Below are 17316 nucleotides of genomic sequence, written 5' to 3' on the forward strand. Positions count from 1 at the left end.
GTACCCTCGGCCAGCAATGTCAAGCCTTTAAACCAGCTGGATTGAACTCAGAATCTGCTGCAGATTCAGGGCAGATGTCCCCCAGCACACTCTCCTCCAGTGGACACCAGCTTTGTTTTACAGGACAATGATGTACGGGGGAGTTTTCCCGATTTGCTGCACAGCCCAGAACCAGGGAGGGACCAATACCAGCCCACGGTACCCACCAGCCCAAGGAGCTGCTGGGGATTGGCCTCAGCGAGGAAAGGCAACAGATTCCCCCAGATTCTCCCAGACTTTCTCCATTACTGGTAGAGGTTTGCAGCCTCCTCTCAGTATGCCTTCCCACAACAAAGGCAAATTGGTCTGAGACAGGGAAGGGCAGCTTCAGAACAGGAAAAGACTTCCGCTTCTGTTCGCTTCTGTTCTGCTGCTTTGCTAAACCTCCCCTTTGATCCCCAGGGAAAGGAACAATTTGGCAGCTGGAAGGCTATTGTGTGCCTTTTGCTATAAGTAGCTGCTAAATGCTTGGCTGAGAGCAGGATTGAGTTGTTTAACTACGCTGCTATCAGAGCTGTGCCCGTTTAACAAGCAGGTAAGAACAATTTGTCACTGCTGGGAAAATGGCTTCAAATAAGCAGGGAACGAAAAACCTATTTCCATGTACCAAAAGTGAACACTATGGGTTTTGTCACAGGTCAATTATCCCCAGATCTTGAATTGGAATAAGCTACTGTGTACAACAGATCTTGTCTCCTCTACTGAAACCCTGGTATTTTTCCTCTCTCCAGATTATTGTTGTCCGCATCTGTGCTGACCCTTAAAAAGTGAGGCTGCCAATCAAAGACAAATTCAGAGACAAATCCTAACATTTAAGTTCCTAAAGAAACTCCTCAGCACTTTCCGCAGTGCTAACACATGGAAATTAAAGGACCCACCAAAGGAGGACGATGCCAGGAGAAGACTTACAAACAAACAAAGTCATATGTTTAATAATTTTCCAAGAGCAAGTATTACATCCATACTTAGAGCATATATAAAATAAGAGATGGAAAACAAGGAAAGAAAGATAAAGTTGGTATCTTCAAGAGGGCACACTTAACCCTGTAATTCCCGCTGAATCCTTTATTTGAAAGGACTGTGGCCACTTTGTGCAACCTTTGTGCAACGTGAGATCAGGTACTATGCCACTTGCAGTGTTTAGGCTCAGCACTTTAGGAACAGCTAGGAAAACTCTGATTCTGTGCAACTCGCACACCAACAACATAGTCCCAGACCTGTTACATGGTTAATTGTGTCCTGTCTAGAAGAGGGATACCAGATGAATCTAAGCTACCCTAGACAAGGTGAGCTGATCGAAAACTTTGCTTCAGCAGGGCCATCTCTTCCACCTGCTTGTGTTGATCCCAAATATTTCTCGCATCTCTTCTGAACGTGGTGTTATTGCTGGACAGAGCAGGGAAAAGAAAGGAGACACTTAACAGGACACTAAACATACAAGTAACACTACTGGGAGGGCTCAGCGTTCCCTGGACAGCCCAGAAGGCAGTGATAGATTCCTCAGAGGTGTTGCCTACTGTTAACACTGCCTCCATCTTCCACTAAGATCAGTGCCCAAGATCCTTGAGATTCTGCCAAGGAATCTTCCCTGCTAAAACAAGCATCTGCACCGGGACATCCTGGCCCTGGCAAAGGAGGTGCTTCTCTGCAGAGCCTCAAGACTGCTGCCTATACACCAAGGACTCCTGTCCCGTCACTGGGAACGCGGAGCTCAGCATCTCCTCCTGCTGGACAGCCACAGGCCCGCCCACCCCCTGCCCACCCCGCAGCCCCACCACCCTTGGAAGACAAGGGCGGAGCTGCAGCTAGCTGTGAATAGCAAAGGCACCGTGCTGAGTCACGGGCCAAAGCTAAAGAGAGATGCTGGGAGGCTGCCACTCTGTCCAGCGTCCTTCAACACGGACAGAAAGGACGTGGGGAGCAGCTGCACAGTTCTCTCTGCTCCTCGATGGGAATGACAACTTCCATGTGCTTTGGCAGGAAAGCCACTCAGCACAGGCTGCTCATCCTGGAAACAAAGAGGGTGCTCCTTGGCTGCAGGCCAAAGCTGGTGACAACTCTGCTGTTAGAATAAATTCTGGATTGTACAGGCAGCAGGGAAAGAATTAATGCTAGCCTGGCCCCACTGCTGCTACTGCCCTCCTTGCCCAGCGCTAGCTCACCTTGGCCTTGTTCTGGACAGGCAGATACAGCTTGAACTCAGCTGGGAGCTCGTCCTCAGAGTACAGCCGGTCAGAGAAGTACACCCGTCGGATGCGACAGTTGGCATGTATCTAAGAGTCAAAGTAAAGAGAGTGAGTCCTTTTTCCTCCACATCCAGCTTTCCAGTCATGCAGCAGTGTAGATTCCTCGGCTCAGCAGCCTGCACCACCGTTAAGTCATTCCAGCTTGCCCATTGCTGCTAGCTGGTCTGTCCCTCCTGCCCCAGCACCCCCACTACGTTCCCCCTAGCAGCTCCACTCTTCCCCACACTACAGGTATGGGGACAACATGCCACAGCATGCCAGCTCTTCTTACTGTTATGGGGACCAAAAACTAACCCGTCAGCCAACATCCTTCCTTGTTTTGCAAGGAAGGAGACCTATTTTGGCTACCCACTGTAAGTGTCCTGGCCTAAGCCTTCTCAGGAGGCCTCACCAACTCCCTCTGAATCTAGCAGAACATCAGAGAAGAAACATGGGCCCATGCCCTCTGCTTTGCGTTAGCTGCTCTCGCCAGTGGCTCAGGCTGTCTCAGGAAGCATGACCAACTTCCAGCATCTCTACCAATCGAGATCTGTCTTAGTTGCTTCATAGCAAAGAGTTCTTTGCTGTGAACCCACCTCTGCTTCTCCACAGGTATCAGCAATAGCCCGGAAGACAACTCTCAACCTGCTGCGTTTTTAACACTCCCTCTCTGGGGCCAATCTGAGGTCATGAATGAGACCGTCCAGTCCGTGCTGCCTCCACTACCAGCTGGAGTCACTCCAGTCTCCCTCGTGGGTACCCAAGAAGCCAGACATTTCCCAGGAGGGCTGTTTGCTGACCTCAGGGTAACCCCACAAGGAGCTGCAGCAGTCTCTCCCATCATACTAAGGAACAGGCGTGCTCAGAATAACACATGCCACTGGACACAGTAAATGTGAATCCCTAGCATAAGAAACAAGTTGCATGTCCTCAGCAGGAACAAACACTGCATCATTCTGATCCAAGAGACTCGGCCTTCACTGAGACTTCCTTCAGCAGGTCTCTCCACCTGCACTAGGAAAGAAGCCTGACCAGGGATATGGAAGGAACATACCACCCTGCATCAGCACGGGCTTCCACCTGTCCCGCTGCTGCCCAGTGCACTTGGACAGTACAGCAGCACACAGCTAATTCCAGGCTAGCATCCACCCAGGACGTTGTAGCACACTGCAGAGAGCTTGAGGGGGACTGTGACTCTCGACAGCCAGCAACAGAAACAAGATGGAAATGGACTCCTCCATCCCCGTCTAGCCTGGTGGTATGAGGCAGCATCAAGACCTCCCGCTATCTCAGTCGTGACTTTGCTCTCCCAGCTCTGCCAAGAGCTGGACTGGCAGAGGAACCAGCTGGGGCTAAGCCTGGATTCCCAATCTCCAGCAAGGCTGTCCCCAGCCAGCATGAAGACTGCCAGGTTGGTTCCTGTGGGTAGGAACCTGCGGCTTACCTGAACTCTTAGGGTCTCAATGTAATTCGTCCCATAGGCCCGGCGTGTGAAGTCCGAGAGGTTGAACTGGATTTGGTTCCAGCCGTCGTCCAGCCGCATGGGCATGGTGCAGATGAAGGGCTTCACCCGAGTTGTGCTCTGGTAGTTACTGGCCCGGAAGCGCCGGCGTACGTTCTTGTCATCCAGCACCTGGGGCAACGAAGAAAGGCTGCTGACCCTGGTGACAGAGGCCTCCAGCTCCCGAGACAGCATCTGTTCTAGATTCAGGCTCCACTTGTCTCTGAGATGGGGCTCTCCCATTCTCACCTCCTCATTTTGCAGCACAAGTATTTTTAACAGCAAACAGACCCACTTTCAGGAATGGCTGCTATGTCACACTTGTGAGCTGACTGATGAGCTTGACAAGGTGAGCTTGTGACTGTCTGCAGAAGACCCCGTAGAGCCGTGATAGCACAACTGCTCTGGGGACCGCATGCGGCTAAGGTCAGTTCCAGTAAGAGCACAGGCCCCCTGGCAGCTTCCTCACTAGTCCCTGGAGGGACTCCCCACTCTGCCCTCCTCACCTGCACTTCAAAAGTGAAGTATTTCTTCAGGTTCTTGATGATCATCACTAGGAAAGGTAGTTTGATGCCCAGGGTCTTCTTTGGATCAGCAGGGCATGTGATGTATGTGGTACTAAGGGGGACAGAAAAATGCTTTAGGATCTCACATGGCACAAAGCACACAGTCCCAAGTTCCAAGACTTTCACTTGACCTAATGCAATCTTGGAGGACAGGCAGGAAGAGCAAGCTGTGACCGTAAGATCTCAGCAACAATTAGGGCTTCCTGTAACAGGAGGGAGAGTTTCAGAGGTAAGCTGCAGGGTGAACAAGCTAAAAGGCCCGAAGATGACATTTCAAACCCCACTTTTCCCACCCAGGGCGGGAAACATCTTCTTGAATGGCTTCACCTCCCTCATTTCAAGGCTATGTCAGCACTGTTTCTTAATACAACCTCCTTAAGGAGCAGGTAGAGCTCCCCAGAGCACAGCAGAAGCCCTGTGTGCTGTATATAGCTGGGAGGACAGAGGTCACAAGCCCTACAAATACACGTCATGTCTGGCAAGTTCTGTATCAACACATCCTGGGAGGAAGAGCAGCGCTGGCGCAGCCTGCCTGCAGGAGAGGAGTCTCTGCTCCCTTATAAGGAGCACCCTGCTCCAAACCAGCCCCTGGCTGCGGGGACGCGGAGCCCGCTAATGGAGGAGCCCGCGTCCTCCTCTCCAGTTGGTGGGGACAGGGTGGCTAAGTGCAGCAACATAAGCTATCTGCCTCGTAAGTCTCTCTTTGATGCTCCTTTCTGCTGTCAGGAGTAGCTGTCACATGTGAAGAGCAGCAGAGCAGGCCTCAGGCAATACAGATACAGAAGGCAGAGGACTGCTTTCTCAGTAGCTGGTACTGAGTGGGAACCAGGTACCAAATACATCATTTTTTCCTAAGTGATGGAAAAATAAAAGGACTCTCCCTTCAGTCCCATTGAGGATGACAGGGAATTCCACACATATATCCAGGAAGAGGTCATTGCATTGCACCTCTCCTAAAAGAAAAGGCTGAGAGAGCTGGGTCTGCCCAGCCTGGAGAAGAGGATCAGGGGGACCTCATCAATGTCTGTAAATACCTGAAGGGAGGCTGCAGAGAGGACAGAGCCAGGCTATTTCCAGTGGTGCCCAGTGCCAGGACAAGAAGCAATGGGGACAAACTGGAGCACAGGAGGTTCCTTCTGAACTTCAGCAAGTATTTTTGTGCTGTGCAGGTGATGGAGCACTGGCACAGGTGGCCCAGAGAGGTTGTTGAGTCTCCCTCCTTGGAGGTCTTCATAATCCATCTGACATGGTGTTGGGCAAGCTGCTCTGGGTGGCCCTGCTGGATCAGGGGGTTGGACCAGATGACCTCCAGAGGTCCCTGTCAGCCTCAACCTTTGTGATTCTCAGAGGCATAGTACGCTGCCAGAGAGGCAGCAGCGATCTGACCCCAGATCATTTCCTTCAGTTTATGGACAAAGAGACCATGGTAGAGCCTGAAGAAATGTCTGCTGGGCACCGACATCTTTCATTCAGCTCCAGGACCAAGCCCCCAGGGCACGCTAGGGCAGAAGCAGCCCTCTCCTACCTGACATTAGTTCCTTCAATCTCCAGCACCAGTGACTGGATGTCATTATCGGTGATTCGTTTGATATGGCCATTGCGCACCTGAAAGAGAAGCGGGTTAGACATTATTCAAGAGAGAAATCAGGAGACACATGGACAAGGGGAAAAAGACCCTGGGAAGACCCCTCTATTTCACTTGGCTCCTACTGCCCTGGACATCTCTGTTTTCAAGATTTGATCACCACCCCAGAGCGCCAGGCCTCCAAGGCAGAGCCTGTGCAGAGACTGAGTGCAAGACATGAATTTATTCACCCACGCTACAGCGAACACAAGTGACTCAAGCCTCACATAAGACGCCCAAACAAACAGAAGGAACAATGTCAGAGCAAGAGCAATCCAAAGTGCGATAAGGGGTAAAAGCAAGCATGGGCAGCACAGATGCAAGCAAAGGGAGCGACCAGCAGCCACCACAGGGCCTCAGCCTGTTGCCGGGCACAGCTGGCTGCCTCTGCGGAAACGCAGGACCAGGCATGGGACTGGTTCAAACTCTTTGCAAACACAGAGCGCACAAGCACAGAGCCACTGCCTGCCCTGCCAAGGGGCACAGCTGTGGAGAGCTCAGGAAGGCCAGGCAGGAACCAGGAGCCAACACAAATTTATTTTTCTCCACAAGAAAGGTAGCCGAATCCCAGGATCTCAGGATTTATTTCCTTAACGAAGCAGCTCTTTTCCCATCAAATTAATCTCAATTTAAAAGGTACTTTTGCTAATTAAGCCTTCCTCAATGCTAGATCAGCAAATTGCATCTCCTTCCAATTTCACAAATTAATTTCTTTAGCACCTATCACCACCGCTAATATTCAGGATACATTAAGCTTCTAATGGGATGGTTCCAGTCGGGAGCCACAAAATGATTTACAAGTCTGGCAATTTATCTTCCCAGTTCGTTTCCTCACAGGAACCTACCTGGGGGATATCGCACACATTGCTGGAAGAAAGAGAAGCGCTGAAGCAGCCCCACCTCCCTGCCTGTCTCTGAGTGGCTTGGAGCAACCACTAAGTGCTTTCAGGAAACCTCAGCCTGGGTCACGCAGCCCCTGCCGCTAAGTGCCGGAGTGCAGCTGGTCCAGCCAGCCTGCTCGTAACCCTGCCCCGAGCCCACGCAAACGCTTCCAGAAAGCATTACGCTCAGAGAGAGGATCCTCACAGGACACTGCACCAAACGCAGCACCCGTGGGTTTATGAGGCTGTTCAGGAGAAAACAACCACACAGGATCTGCGCTCCATGCCTTTCTCCACTCTCCCCCTTACCTGCGCCAGCAACTTCTTTTCCCCCCTTCCTCTTTCCCCTTTTATTTCCCCTTCATCATCAGCCCAGCAGAAGCCCCATGTACCTCTCTCTGTTATAAGCAGTAACTAGCATAAAGGAAATTAAATCCTGTTACCCACAGGGGTGTAGCATGCTGATTTAACACCAGGAAATAACCCTGCCCAAGCACGACACAGCACTATGGAACAAAGGCTGCCTCCGCACCGTGCAGGACAGCTTTCAGCAAGGGTGCCTTATGCACAAGAAGGTTCGAGCTTGGACTTCTCTGGGAAGGACAGAAACAGAGTACAGCTAAACATGCTTTAAACTGATTACTCAGCAGTGCTTCTATCTGCCACCAGGTCACCGTCCTTAGCCTGTGGAGGGCTTTCCTTCCCCAGATTACAGAGACAATGAAAAGAAGCAGCTCTTCTTCCTCAGCATGGCCAGAGAGGATGAAAGAAACCGAAAAGAGAGGAGATACTCCCAGCAGTGGCTCTGCAATAGCCCCATCTCGAGGGGTTTTCCTCTACCTCACAGTGAGGCAGAAAGGGCTAATTTCAGAAATTTTAGAAAGATAAACACAACACTCCACATCTCTACTCAGCTACTATTTTCTAGCTGCCTTAAGTCTACAAAGGTGGATTTTTGGAGCTGGTAGAAAGGGAAGTAGCCTTCTTAGAACAGAAAATTCCTTCAAGTTTCCTCTGAACTGGGATAACCAGGAAGTTATGTGCTGTCTAAGGAGAAGCTGAAAAAGCTAATTTCACAGATGTGTATCCCAAACCTCTTAGGGTTTAAGGGAGCCACAGCTTCAGACAATTCATTGTCTTTTAACACAGGAATGTCCTACAGCTGTCATTGCTGCTAGCCACACTCAGCCAAGGTAACAAAGGCCGTAAGGAAAGCAAGCCAGAGCGGCACGGTCTAAGGCCGACCTCTGGAGGCTTGCTCCCGAATTGCTGCCGCCGCCAGATGGTGATGGGCTTGTGTGAGGCTGGAGCCACAGCAGCAGCTGTGACACATGGCTGGCGCCATCGCCATCACCCACGGCAGGCGGTGAGAGGCAGCAGAACAAGAGGCAGGAGCAGAAGCTGCCGGGCTTGGCTGCTGGTGCACGCAGACCCAGGGTCCGCGAGCGGTGCCGACTGCTGCGCTCGAGGCGCAGAAATCTGGGGCCACCCAGACAAAGACGCGGTGTGAGAGAAGCAAAGGGGGGTCCCCACATTACCAAGTCAGAAGGGCTGCAAGAGTCCCTGATAACACTGCGGTAAGGACCTCTCACCCCCCACCACGTCAATCAGGGAAATTGCTATCTGCATCCTGGTGGCAGAACACTCATTTGATGCTCAGATGGGTGTCGAATGCTGGCTGAGCTTGCATCCTCCCCACAGCATTTGAAATTGCTATGACATTCTGCCTCGACTTGCCAGCAGAACAGACAGTCAGCCCAAGGATTAATAGGTCTGAAAAGCTCCTTCAAGCCATTCCCCTTCGCTCTGTGGAAAAGCATCAACAGGTCTCCTGGAGACCGGCAAGCGTCTCCACACACTGGCTGGGGGACGACAGTGGCAGGACGCCGCAGGAACAAACAGAGGGCTCTGAGTCCACACAAAAGGCAAACGGAAACCCTCTCACGGACGGGTCTCCAGGAGAGGCTCAGCAACAGAGGAAGGCCGGAGAAGAGAGCACATGCCAGCAGCTACCAGCAGCACGGGGGGCAGTCGCTGCACTCCTGCTGAGGACCAGCCGCGGTGGTGCTGCCGGAGGGCCCTGGGGCAGGACGCTGGTGGCTGGGAGGGATGGAGCCTAGCAGGTGTCACTGCCAGGGCCTGCCCCGGAGCTTATATGCTGTGGGGAAAAGGGAGAGGAGGGCAGGACTGCATCTGGCCCCACAGAGGGACACTATGGCACGCTCCCACGTGGCACAGCAAGGCAAGGCTCTTAGCGCCCTGCTTCTATCTCTTGTCAAATGAAGAAGCCTTCACATCCTACTGCCTCCATCGAGGCAAGTGGTGTGTGTGCTACAAGGGCCAGACAAGACATGCTTGACATGCTTTCCCCGTGTCACAAAGGCTTGAGATTCCCCTCGTTTTTCACTGTGGGGACGGGGGGGGGGGGGATCACCATCTGCTGGTAATTTTGCAGACAAGAAAGACCACATTAGGACGTGTGGGGGTGGGAGGCACGCCCAGCAGTGGCAGAAGAGGGCTCAAGTGCCAACGGAGCACCCCTGTGCTGCAGGGACCATGGCTCTGTGGGAGCTTGTGGCGATTCTTCTGCCTAACGCATGCAGACCTCGGACAGACACTGCAATGGGCCGTTCCCTGCAGGGACACGCTTTCGCTGCTGGCTGGATCCACAGCAGCCAAGAAACAGCAGAGATCCTTGAATCATAGACTATCCTGAGATGGAAAGGACCCCCAAAGACTCAATGGCCAACTCCTGGCTCCACACACAACCACCTAAAAATCAAACCATATGTCTGCCGATCAGGTTATATGTTAAAGCACTGTTCAAACGCTTCTTGAACACCAACAGGCTTGGGTACCGTGACCACTGCCTGGGGAGCCTGTGCCAGTGCCCGACCACCCTCTGGGTGCAGAACCTTTCCCTAACCCCCAGCCTGACCCTCCCCTGTCCCAGCTCCATGCCGTTCCCTCAGGTCCTGTCGCTGTCCCCAGAGAGCAGAGCTCAGCGCCTGCCCCTCCGCTCCCCTCAGAGGGAGCTGCAGGCTGCCATGAGGCCTCCCCTCGGCCTGCTCTGCTCTGGGCTGAACAAACCAAGGGCCCTCAGCTGCTCCTCAAGTGTCACACTCTTGACACCCTACATTATCTTTGTAGCCCTCCTATGGATGCTCTCTGATAGTTTTATGTGCTTATATTTTGGTGCCCAAACCTGCACACGGTCCTCGAGGTGAGGCCGCACCAGTGCGGAGCAGAGCAGGACGATCCCTTCCCTCACCAGCCAGCAGAGCTGTGCCCGAGGCACCCCAGGACACGGCTGGCCTTTTTGGCTGCCAGGGCACACTGCTGGCTCGTCTTGATTTTTGTAGTATTAATTACCATCAAGTTTTCTCCCCTTCTCGACGCCCCAGCCCCAAATAACCCTCTCCAGTAGAAATGCCAGAGCTGTAAGACTCCTGGGATGTGTTTGGACAGATCAGCATTTCCCCAGAAATAAAAAACTGGAAAAATCCTCACAACTTTTGATCACATACTCACTTCAGGCCTGCTCACTTCTCCAGTACGGACTGTGGTTGGCAGTCATTATGCTTGCCTGCTGTGAAAGCACCCAGCCCAGCAGCGGGCAGCGCGGGTACAGGCTCTGTCCACGCGCCTCCTGCACGCCGGCAAGCACGGTGCCCCGCCAGCAAGCACACGCTGCCCCAGCCAGGCACCGGCTTGCCCCGCTGCTGCAGACCTGGCAACTCCTGCATCAAGCCGAGGAGCCTTCCTCAGCAGTGTGGCAGCCCCAGAGCACCAGTGGCACTTCCCTCGGTTTAAGTTCATACAGCCCAACAAACAGAACCACAGCACAACCCGGGGCTCTGGAGGAGCTGTAAAGAGGTGACGGCCACGCGTGACCTGCGAGGACTCCTCTCTCAGCTCCCACATGTCCTACGTGCCAGCCTTTGCCTCCTGCTGCCATAAATGCACCAAGGGTGTTAGAACAGCAGTGACGAAGCCGTTACAAACCCACAACCTCAACTCATTTTATATGCGAAAGTGAACTGAAAGGCTGAATGCACTGACATCCGTGGGTGAAGAAGTCAGAAAACCCACTCCAGGTTCCCTCCACACCTTTGTGAGCGAGGCAGTGTTCACAAGAAGCTCATCCAAGCTAGAGGTGCTCCCTCAGGACAGAAACCTGAGCAGCACAAGCACTCCGGTGTGGCTCTGCTGCTCACAGGGCCGGCTGCGACCCGGCAGTGCTAAGGACTGGCTGCACACAGGCACTACAGCGGGTGACACAAAGCACCCTGCACACACACACACACAGGTGCTGCTCTTGGCAACAGCACTGCAGACTCTGCGTTAATCTTCTCCGGCCAGCCTGGTCAGGCCTTGTGTACAAACAGACACTGTTATGTAAACCCCAGGAGCCCAGCTCCTGCTGCACACCCCACAAGCCGCATGCACGCAGCGGTGCCACCACACACGGGGCAGTTCGTGCCGGCAGATCCTTCAGGTCTCCACCACAACCTCCTCTGAGCAGGGCCAGGCCAGGCTGCCTGCGGCTTTACCCAGGCTAGAGGCATGCTGCGTCCCTCTGCGTGCTGGCCCTGCCTCGCACCAACAAGCTGCCGATCCCTTTTTAAGACCAGAGGCGCTCCCGCAGAAGCCCCGACACAGGCACACGGGAGCAGGCAGCCCCCCGAGGCAGCGGGGAGGCGGCTGGGCCGGCTGGGCCTGTCCCCATCCCCACTTGGTACCCGCACCAGCCCTCTCCGGGCAGCACACGACCCCGCCGAGCTGCCGTGGGGGCTTCTGCTTTTTTTTTCCAAGCCATCAGAGACCCGGGTTAGGCCGAAACGCGAGGGGCTGAAGGCGCCTGGCAGCGGGGAGCCTGCTCTCGGGCACAGCACCACATCGCAGCGCCGCGTCCAAGCGGGGGCACAGCCGGGGCGGGCAGCACAGGCACCCCGAGGACAGGCGGGGGGGAAAACGCGACGCGGAGAGGCTCGGAGGAGGAACCCCCCCGGCTCAAGGCACGCAGGCACAGCGCCGCCCTCGGCTCGCCCCGGCCCCGCCGCCCCCGGCCCGCTCCGCACCTTCTTGTCCCAGATCTGCAGCGGCTTGCTGCCGATGCTGTAGAGCACCGAGAGGAACCCGCTCTGGAACGTGTTCTTGAACATGGCGGCGGGGCCGGGGCCGCCGCTCCGCGCAGGGACACGGCAGCAGCAGCAGCGCCGCCGCGATCGGGGCCTGGGCCGGGGCCGCTGCCGCGCGCTGCCGGGTGGCGGCGCCGCCGTCCCCCGGGCTCCGCTCCCCGCTCAACGCCGCTTCCGGGGGCGGCGCTGCCGGGGCAACGGGGCCGCGGCCTGGGCGCGGGGCTCGGCGTTCGCCCGCCGCCGGTGGGGTGCCGGGGGTGCGGGGGTGCCGCCTCCCTGCCGGAGCTGCGGGGACGCCGCAGCCCCGCGCCTGCCGGAGGAGCCTCCTGCAGGTCTCTCCTGGGGCGTGCCCTCAGGCCGCTCCTTGGGCCGCCGTTACCACGGGATGGCCGATGATGGCCGGGGCACCCAGCCCAGCCCCCTGCCATCACCAGACCACGTTGCGCAAAGCCCCGTCCGACCCAGCTCTGAACACTTCCAACGATGGGGCATCCACTTCTTCTCCAGGCAACCCGTTCCAGCGCGTCACCACCCTCATCACGAACATTTCTTTCTTATGTCCCCTCTAAATCTACCTTCTTTCAGTTTAAAGTGACCCTTCTGTCACCACGGGCTCTGCTAAAGACTTCTCGTCTTCCTTAAAGTCCCCTTTATTTACCGAAAGGCTGCAACGAGGTGTCCCCGAAGCGTTCTCTTCAGGCTCAACAACCCCCCAGCTCCTTCAACCTCTCCTCACAGGAGAGGAGCCCCAACATTTTTGTGGCCCTCTGGACCTGCTGCCACATTGCTCCATCTTGGCATGGAAATGGGCTGGGTTGTGCACCGACACCCAAGACACCTGCCCTGAGGCAGACCAGGAGGAAACCTCTCAAACACAGCAGCAGCAGTGCCACCAGCACTCAGACCCCGGCTGCTGCGGGCTGCTCTGGGCCACGCGGAGGTCTCCTCCCCAGGCCAGCAGCCCCGGTGGCTGGCTTGTTTGTGCTGGCACGTGCAGACCTGTGGCCGCCTGGTGGTCTGGAGTCGTGGGTTAATGGACAGAGGCGTATTTGCCCTTCTAGAGCAGCTCCTGGGTCTAGGAATACGGATGGCACAGCCACTGAAGGACTCGGCGTGCTCTCCGTTGGGTTGTGGGCAGTCTGCCCGGGGCCACTGACATCTGCAGAAGTACCCAGCTCAGTGCAGAGACAGGCACCAAAACCCAAGCACAAATGGCTTTCCAAAGTACCAGTGGAGGCAGGCAAGAGAGCAAAGTGCTTCCCATGACTGTAGGAAACAGGTGATGTGGCTGAATGCAGGAGCAAGGGATTCTCCCTCTCTGCCCTTCACCAGCTGCCTCTGCTGAAGCCAAAATGGTGCCACTACCCTTCACTGATGCTGAAGAGCAAAATCCTCTGCAATCAGGATTTATGAAACCACTTGCACATGAGTACATGGGTGGGTAGAGTCCTATCCCTTCAGTGTCTGCTGTCTGGCTGCCAAGGGACCATTTATTTGTTCAGGAAATCTCTGAGGCACAAGGACAAGAGCCAAATCTATTTCATCTTCAGAAGCAATTCTTATCTGAGCATGAGCAAGACATGTCAGTTTACATTGTATAACCCTATTTTTTCATGCTGTTTACGTACGCCTTTTAAATTGTTACTGCTTTCAGCTCTGGCCTGGCTTCCAGTGGAAAGTGTTATCTGTTGGATTATATCCATCACCATGCTCTGAGATAAGGGTGCCATCAACAACTCTTGTGTCTTACTGCATGACTACAAAGAAATATTTGTCTTTTTCTGAACTGGGGTAAGATGCAGTGCCTTGCCAACGTCAGGGGAGGTTGATGTACAACTTTACTGTTGTGAAAATCCTTCTACATATAGACAGAGCCTTGCACAACTGAAGAGGCTTAACAGGGACAGCTTGAGCTAGAAATTGCATTTTTAAACAGCACTATATTACATTTCTACCTGCTGAAATAATGGCTATAGCGTCTTCCTGCAATGTACAGACACCAAATAGCATAAATTTTATCATCCTGCATCAGTTTGATAGTTGTGCTGTTTAACTCCAGGGCCCTGGATAGCTGTTGTTGCTAAGAAATACCTCCTTCAAATCCCACTGGTGATCACATCATTTGCCAGTTGTGCTTGTCTCTCCCTTGGGCCACAAATGCTTCAACCGTGCCAAATGCACAGTCCCTTGCAGCAGCTGGGATAGCAGTGCTTTCTCCTCCGTTTACAATTCCACACGATCAGGCTGTTAATTCTTACGCAAACAAGTAGAGCACATGAAAGCAAGGCATGATTGAGAAATTATCAGCTATACCTTGTCAATTGTTTGGAGTACACTGCATGATTAAATAACTTGTTCCCTTAATTAGATGGTAAGAGACAACTGGGACAAATATCCAGCTGTCATTCCTGAACAGCCTGCTCCTTCACACGCTCTCCACTTACCATTTTAATGTCGTGTTTTGCTGCAAGGGATGTACATGGAATATGTTGCAGTTTCAAATTGTCTCTATTTCTAAGTGAATTCTAAAGAAAAATAGTACCTGTCGTCTCTCCTCCTTGCTTAGGGCATGCGCAGGCTGAAGGAGAGGGCAGAAACAAAGATGGCATGTTAGCGTAATGGGAAGTCAACACACATTAACAGCCAAGGCTGGCATTCAGAAAGAGGTCTCTGGGAGATGTATTCTGGCGAGACTTGCTGTTATCCACCTGGAGGATCACTAGCAAGGTGCTGACATTCCTTCCTGCCCCATTCCTCATTCCCAGGCGGTAGAAGAACTGAATTTTGGGGAGTACACAGAGGAAAAGGCCCCTTTTAAGAGAACAGTCTGGTCCAAGAAGTGAGCAGCTCCAAAAATAGCTGTCCACTAAAGCATTTCCTGCCCTTCAGAGTTCCCAGCAATCTGATGCCTTCAGAGGAATAAGATCTTCAGGAAACTCCTGAAATGTTTCTCCTCTGAAGTTTCACATGGTTGGATGCAGTTACTGGAGCCAAACATAGCAGCTCTCTCTCGTATCAGCAAGCCTGTGCTTGCCTTGGGGCACACGCTCCGGGTTCATGGCCTGGGAAATCCCAACCAAGACTGATGCCCTCTCAGCACAGGCCATCGCTGGAGAGCAGAGCAATTTGTTAGCGCTGCATGTCCCGGTGGGCCAGCTGAAAGGAGAGTGCTCAGACTGCAAAACCAGAACCAAATTCAGCCAGTACCTCTGTGAGCCAAAAGCCCTCACTGCATGGCAAAACAAGAGCAAAGCAACGACTTCTGCAAGGGGCATGGGACCCTGGAATCTGCCCAGATGACTCCAGCCATCTCCCCCAGCTTGGATTTTCCTCCGGGAGTGGGACTGGGTGAAGGGCTGCTGAAATGAGGAAACCAAAAAGGGAATTAGGAAGGACACAGAGCCACAACACACGGGAAGGCAAGGCGAGTAAGCAGCTCTGGATGCTGAAGGAACCTGGATGAAGGCTGTTGAAGACTTTGGGCCTCTGTTGAAGACTTTGCCAGCTGAACTATGAGCACTGTAGGAGGAAACAGAGGAAGCTTGGCTGCTGATAAGCAAGGGATCAGAAAAGAAAAGGGGAGCGGAGAGGCAGTGTGCGTAGAAGGCAGCACCAGCATGGGCTGGAGCACCCTGTCAGAGAAACTCAAGGAAGTGGGACGTGCCCCGTGGTGGCATTGCAAGGTGCAAGAATGAACAAAACCTTTCTGACTCTGGGGAAACCGAAGACAAAAAATGAGCCGGCAAAGAAGAGTTTATTTTTGACAAACAAGAATAAAAGAAAAAGGAAAATGCTAGTTACTAAGAGCATCCTTTAGAGACCAGCTGCTCTCTAACAGCAGGCAGGCAGCAAGTGGGGATGGGAAGCAAGCCCCAGCAGTTCCAGGGGGATGGAGGAAGTGGCAATAGCACTCATATAGAATCACAGACTATCCTGAGTTGCAATATTCACAGACTATCCTGAGTTGGAACGGACCCACAACGATCATCACCTCCAACTCCTGGCTCCACACAGGACCACTCAGGAGCATCACCGTGCTGCAGGGACCATGGCCCAGTGGGAGCTTGTGGTGATTCTTCTCCCTAACACTTGTAGGCCTCAGACAGACACTGCAATGGGCTGTTCCCTGCAGGGACACACTTTTTTTCAGGGACATTTTGTCTAGAAGGATACTGTAAGAGACAATTTCCAAAGCTTTGCTAAAAGTGAAAAAGTCACATCTACTGGCTTCCCTTGGTCAACTAGGTGGGTAACCTTGTCGGGATCTGCAAAGGGAGAGTGCAGCAAAGACGGAGCCAGGCTCTTTTCCGTGGTGCCCAATGCCAGGACAAAGAGGCATTGGGAACAATCTGGAACACAAGAGGTTCCTTCTGAACATCGGGAGGCACTTCTGTGCTGTGCGGCTGACAAAGCACTGGCACAGGTTGTGCAGAGAGGTTGCTGAGTCTCCCTCCTTGGAGATCTTCAAAAACTGTCTGGAGATGGCCTGGGTACGCTGCTCTAGGTGCCTGTCCCTGCTTGAACACAGGGGTTGGACCAGATGACCTCCAGAGGTCCCTTTCAACCTTAACTATTCTGTGATTCTATAAAAGTAAATTAAATTAATTACGCAGATCAGCACAGCCCTTCTCTACCTTGCGTATGAGGGCGGTCATTAGGAACTGATGTGGCAAGGGCTCAAGGAGCTGACCTGAACTTACCTGTACTGTTTACGTTAAGGTCACCTACCACATACCATCAAGTACACATCCACGTCTGACTCCACGCCAGCACATGTCCAAGTGAGATTCTTCAATGAGAAGAGTGGTGGCAAATTTCCACAGCTACTCCCAGGCTTCACGCAAAGACCAGCTCCTCTATTTCCACCTCAGCTGCAGCACAGGGGCAGCGCAGAGCAGCACTGTGTGGTCCACCCATGGTTCACCTTACCCAAACTCCCCTCCTGGGACCCTGGGTCTGACCTTCCTATAGAGCCTTTTGTTCAGCCCGGGCACCTTCAGTTACTGGGGCATAGAGGAAAAAACACACGGGGAGTGAAGGAGTGGGGCAAGGCAAGATGAACGACTACATATAGAGCCCAGTCAGAAGGGTTAGACAAGAGTTTCAAGTAGTTCCGAGTTCAAGTTAACATCCAGCCCCCAACACTGGCTCAGAAGCGAAGGCTGCCTGCAGTGGCAGCGCTGAGGGGAGGAGGAGGAGGAGAGTCTCAGCCCAGGACAGAGGAAGAGAAAGGAGCTCCTGGTGTGCTGAGACAGCCATGAACGAGCCCCATGGGTTGGAAGAAGTGGGTGCCAGCACCAGAACCCAGGCTGCCATCCGGACAGGCACCTCCAGAAGAG

At 53.6% G+C, this 17316-nt stretch overlaps 1 protein-coding gene across 2 annotated transcripts; it reads right to left on the reverse strand.

The window, feature by feature from the left end:
• Positions 1 to 944: 944 nt before the first annotated feature.
• CFAP20 (cilia and flagella associated protein 20) lies at positions 945 to 12083 on the reverse strand. 2 transcript variants are annotated; one of them, XM_035312257.1, is made up of 6 exons: positions 11918 to 12082; positions 5857 to 5936; positions 4272 to 4383; positions 3709 to 3897; positions 2202 to 2312; positions 945 to 1425 (listed from the first exon to the last, which is right to left on the reverse strand). In XM_035312257.1, the coding sequence occupies exons 1-6, from the start codon at positions 11999 to 12001 to the stop codon at positions 1420 to 1422; spliced, it is 582 nt and encodes a 193-aa protein (XP_035168148.1). In that variant the 5' UTR covers positions 12002 to 12082; the 3' UTR covers positions 945 to 1419. The 2 variants fall into 2 exon arrangements, with proteins under 2 accessions (XP_035168148.1, XP_035168147.1); XM_035312256.1 differs by lacking the exon at positions 945 to 1425 and having other exon boundaries at positions 2193 to 2312; positions 11918 to 12083.
• Between the last annotated feature and the right edge of the window lie 5233 nt (positions 12084 to 17316).

The sequence above is a fragment of the Oxyura jamaicensis genome (assembly GCF_011077185.1).
Source record: "Oxyura jamaicensis isolate SHBP4307 breed ruddy duck chromosome 11 unlocalized genomic scaffold, BPBGC_Ojam_1.0 oxy11_random_OJ70854, whole genome shotgun sequence".
Taxonomy (NCBI): domain Eukaryota; kingdom Metazoa; phylum Chordata; class Aves; order Anseriformes; family Anatidae; genus Oxyura; species Oxyura jamaicensis.

Coding starts and splice junctions, on each gene's coding strand:
- CFAP20 (XM_035312256.1), bottom strand. CDS start 12,001: ATGTTCAAGAACACGTTCCAGAGCGGGTTCCTCTCGGTGCTCTACAGC. Junction 5,937..11,917: donor TGCAGATCTGGGACAAGAAG/GTGCGGAGCGGG, acceptor CTTCTCTTTCAG/GTGCGCAATGGCCATATCAA. Junction 3,898..4,271: donor ACTTCACTTTTGAAGTGCAG/GTGAGGAGGGCA, acceptor TCGTTGCCCCAG/GTGCTGGATGACAAGAACGT.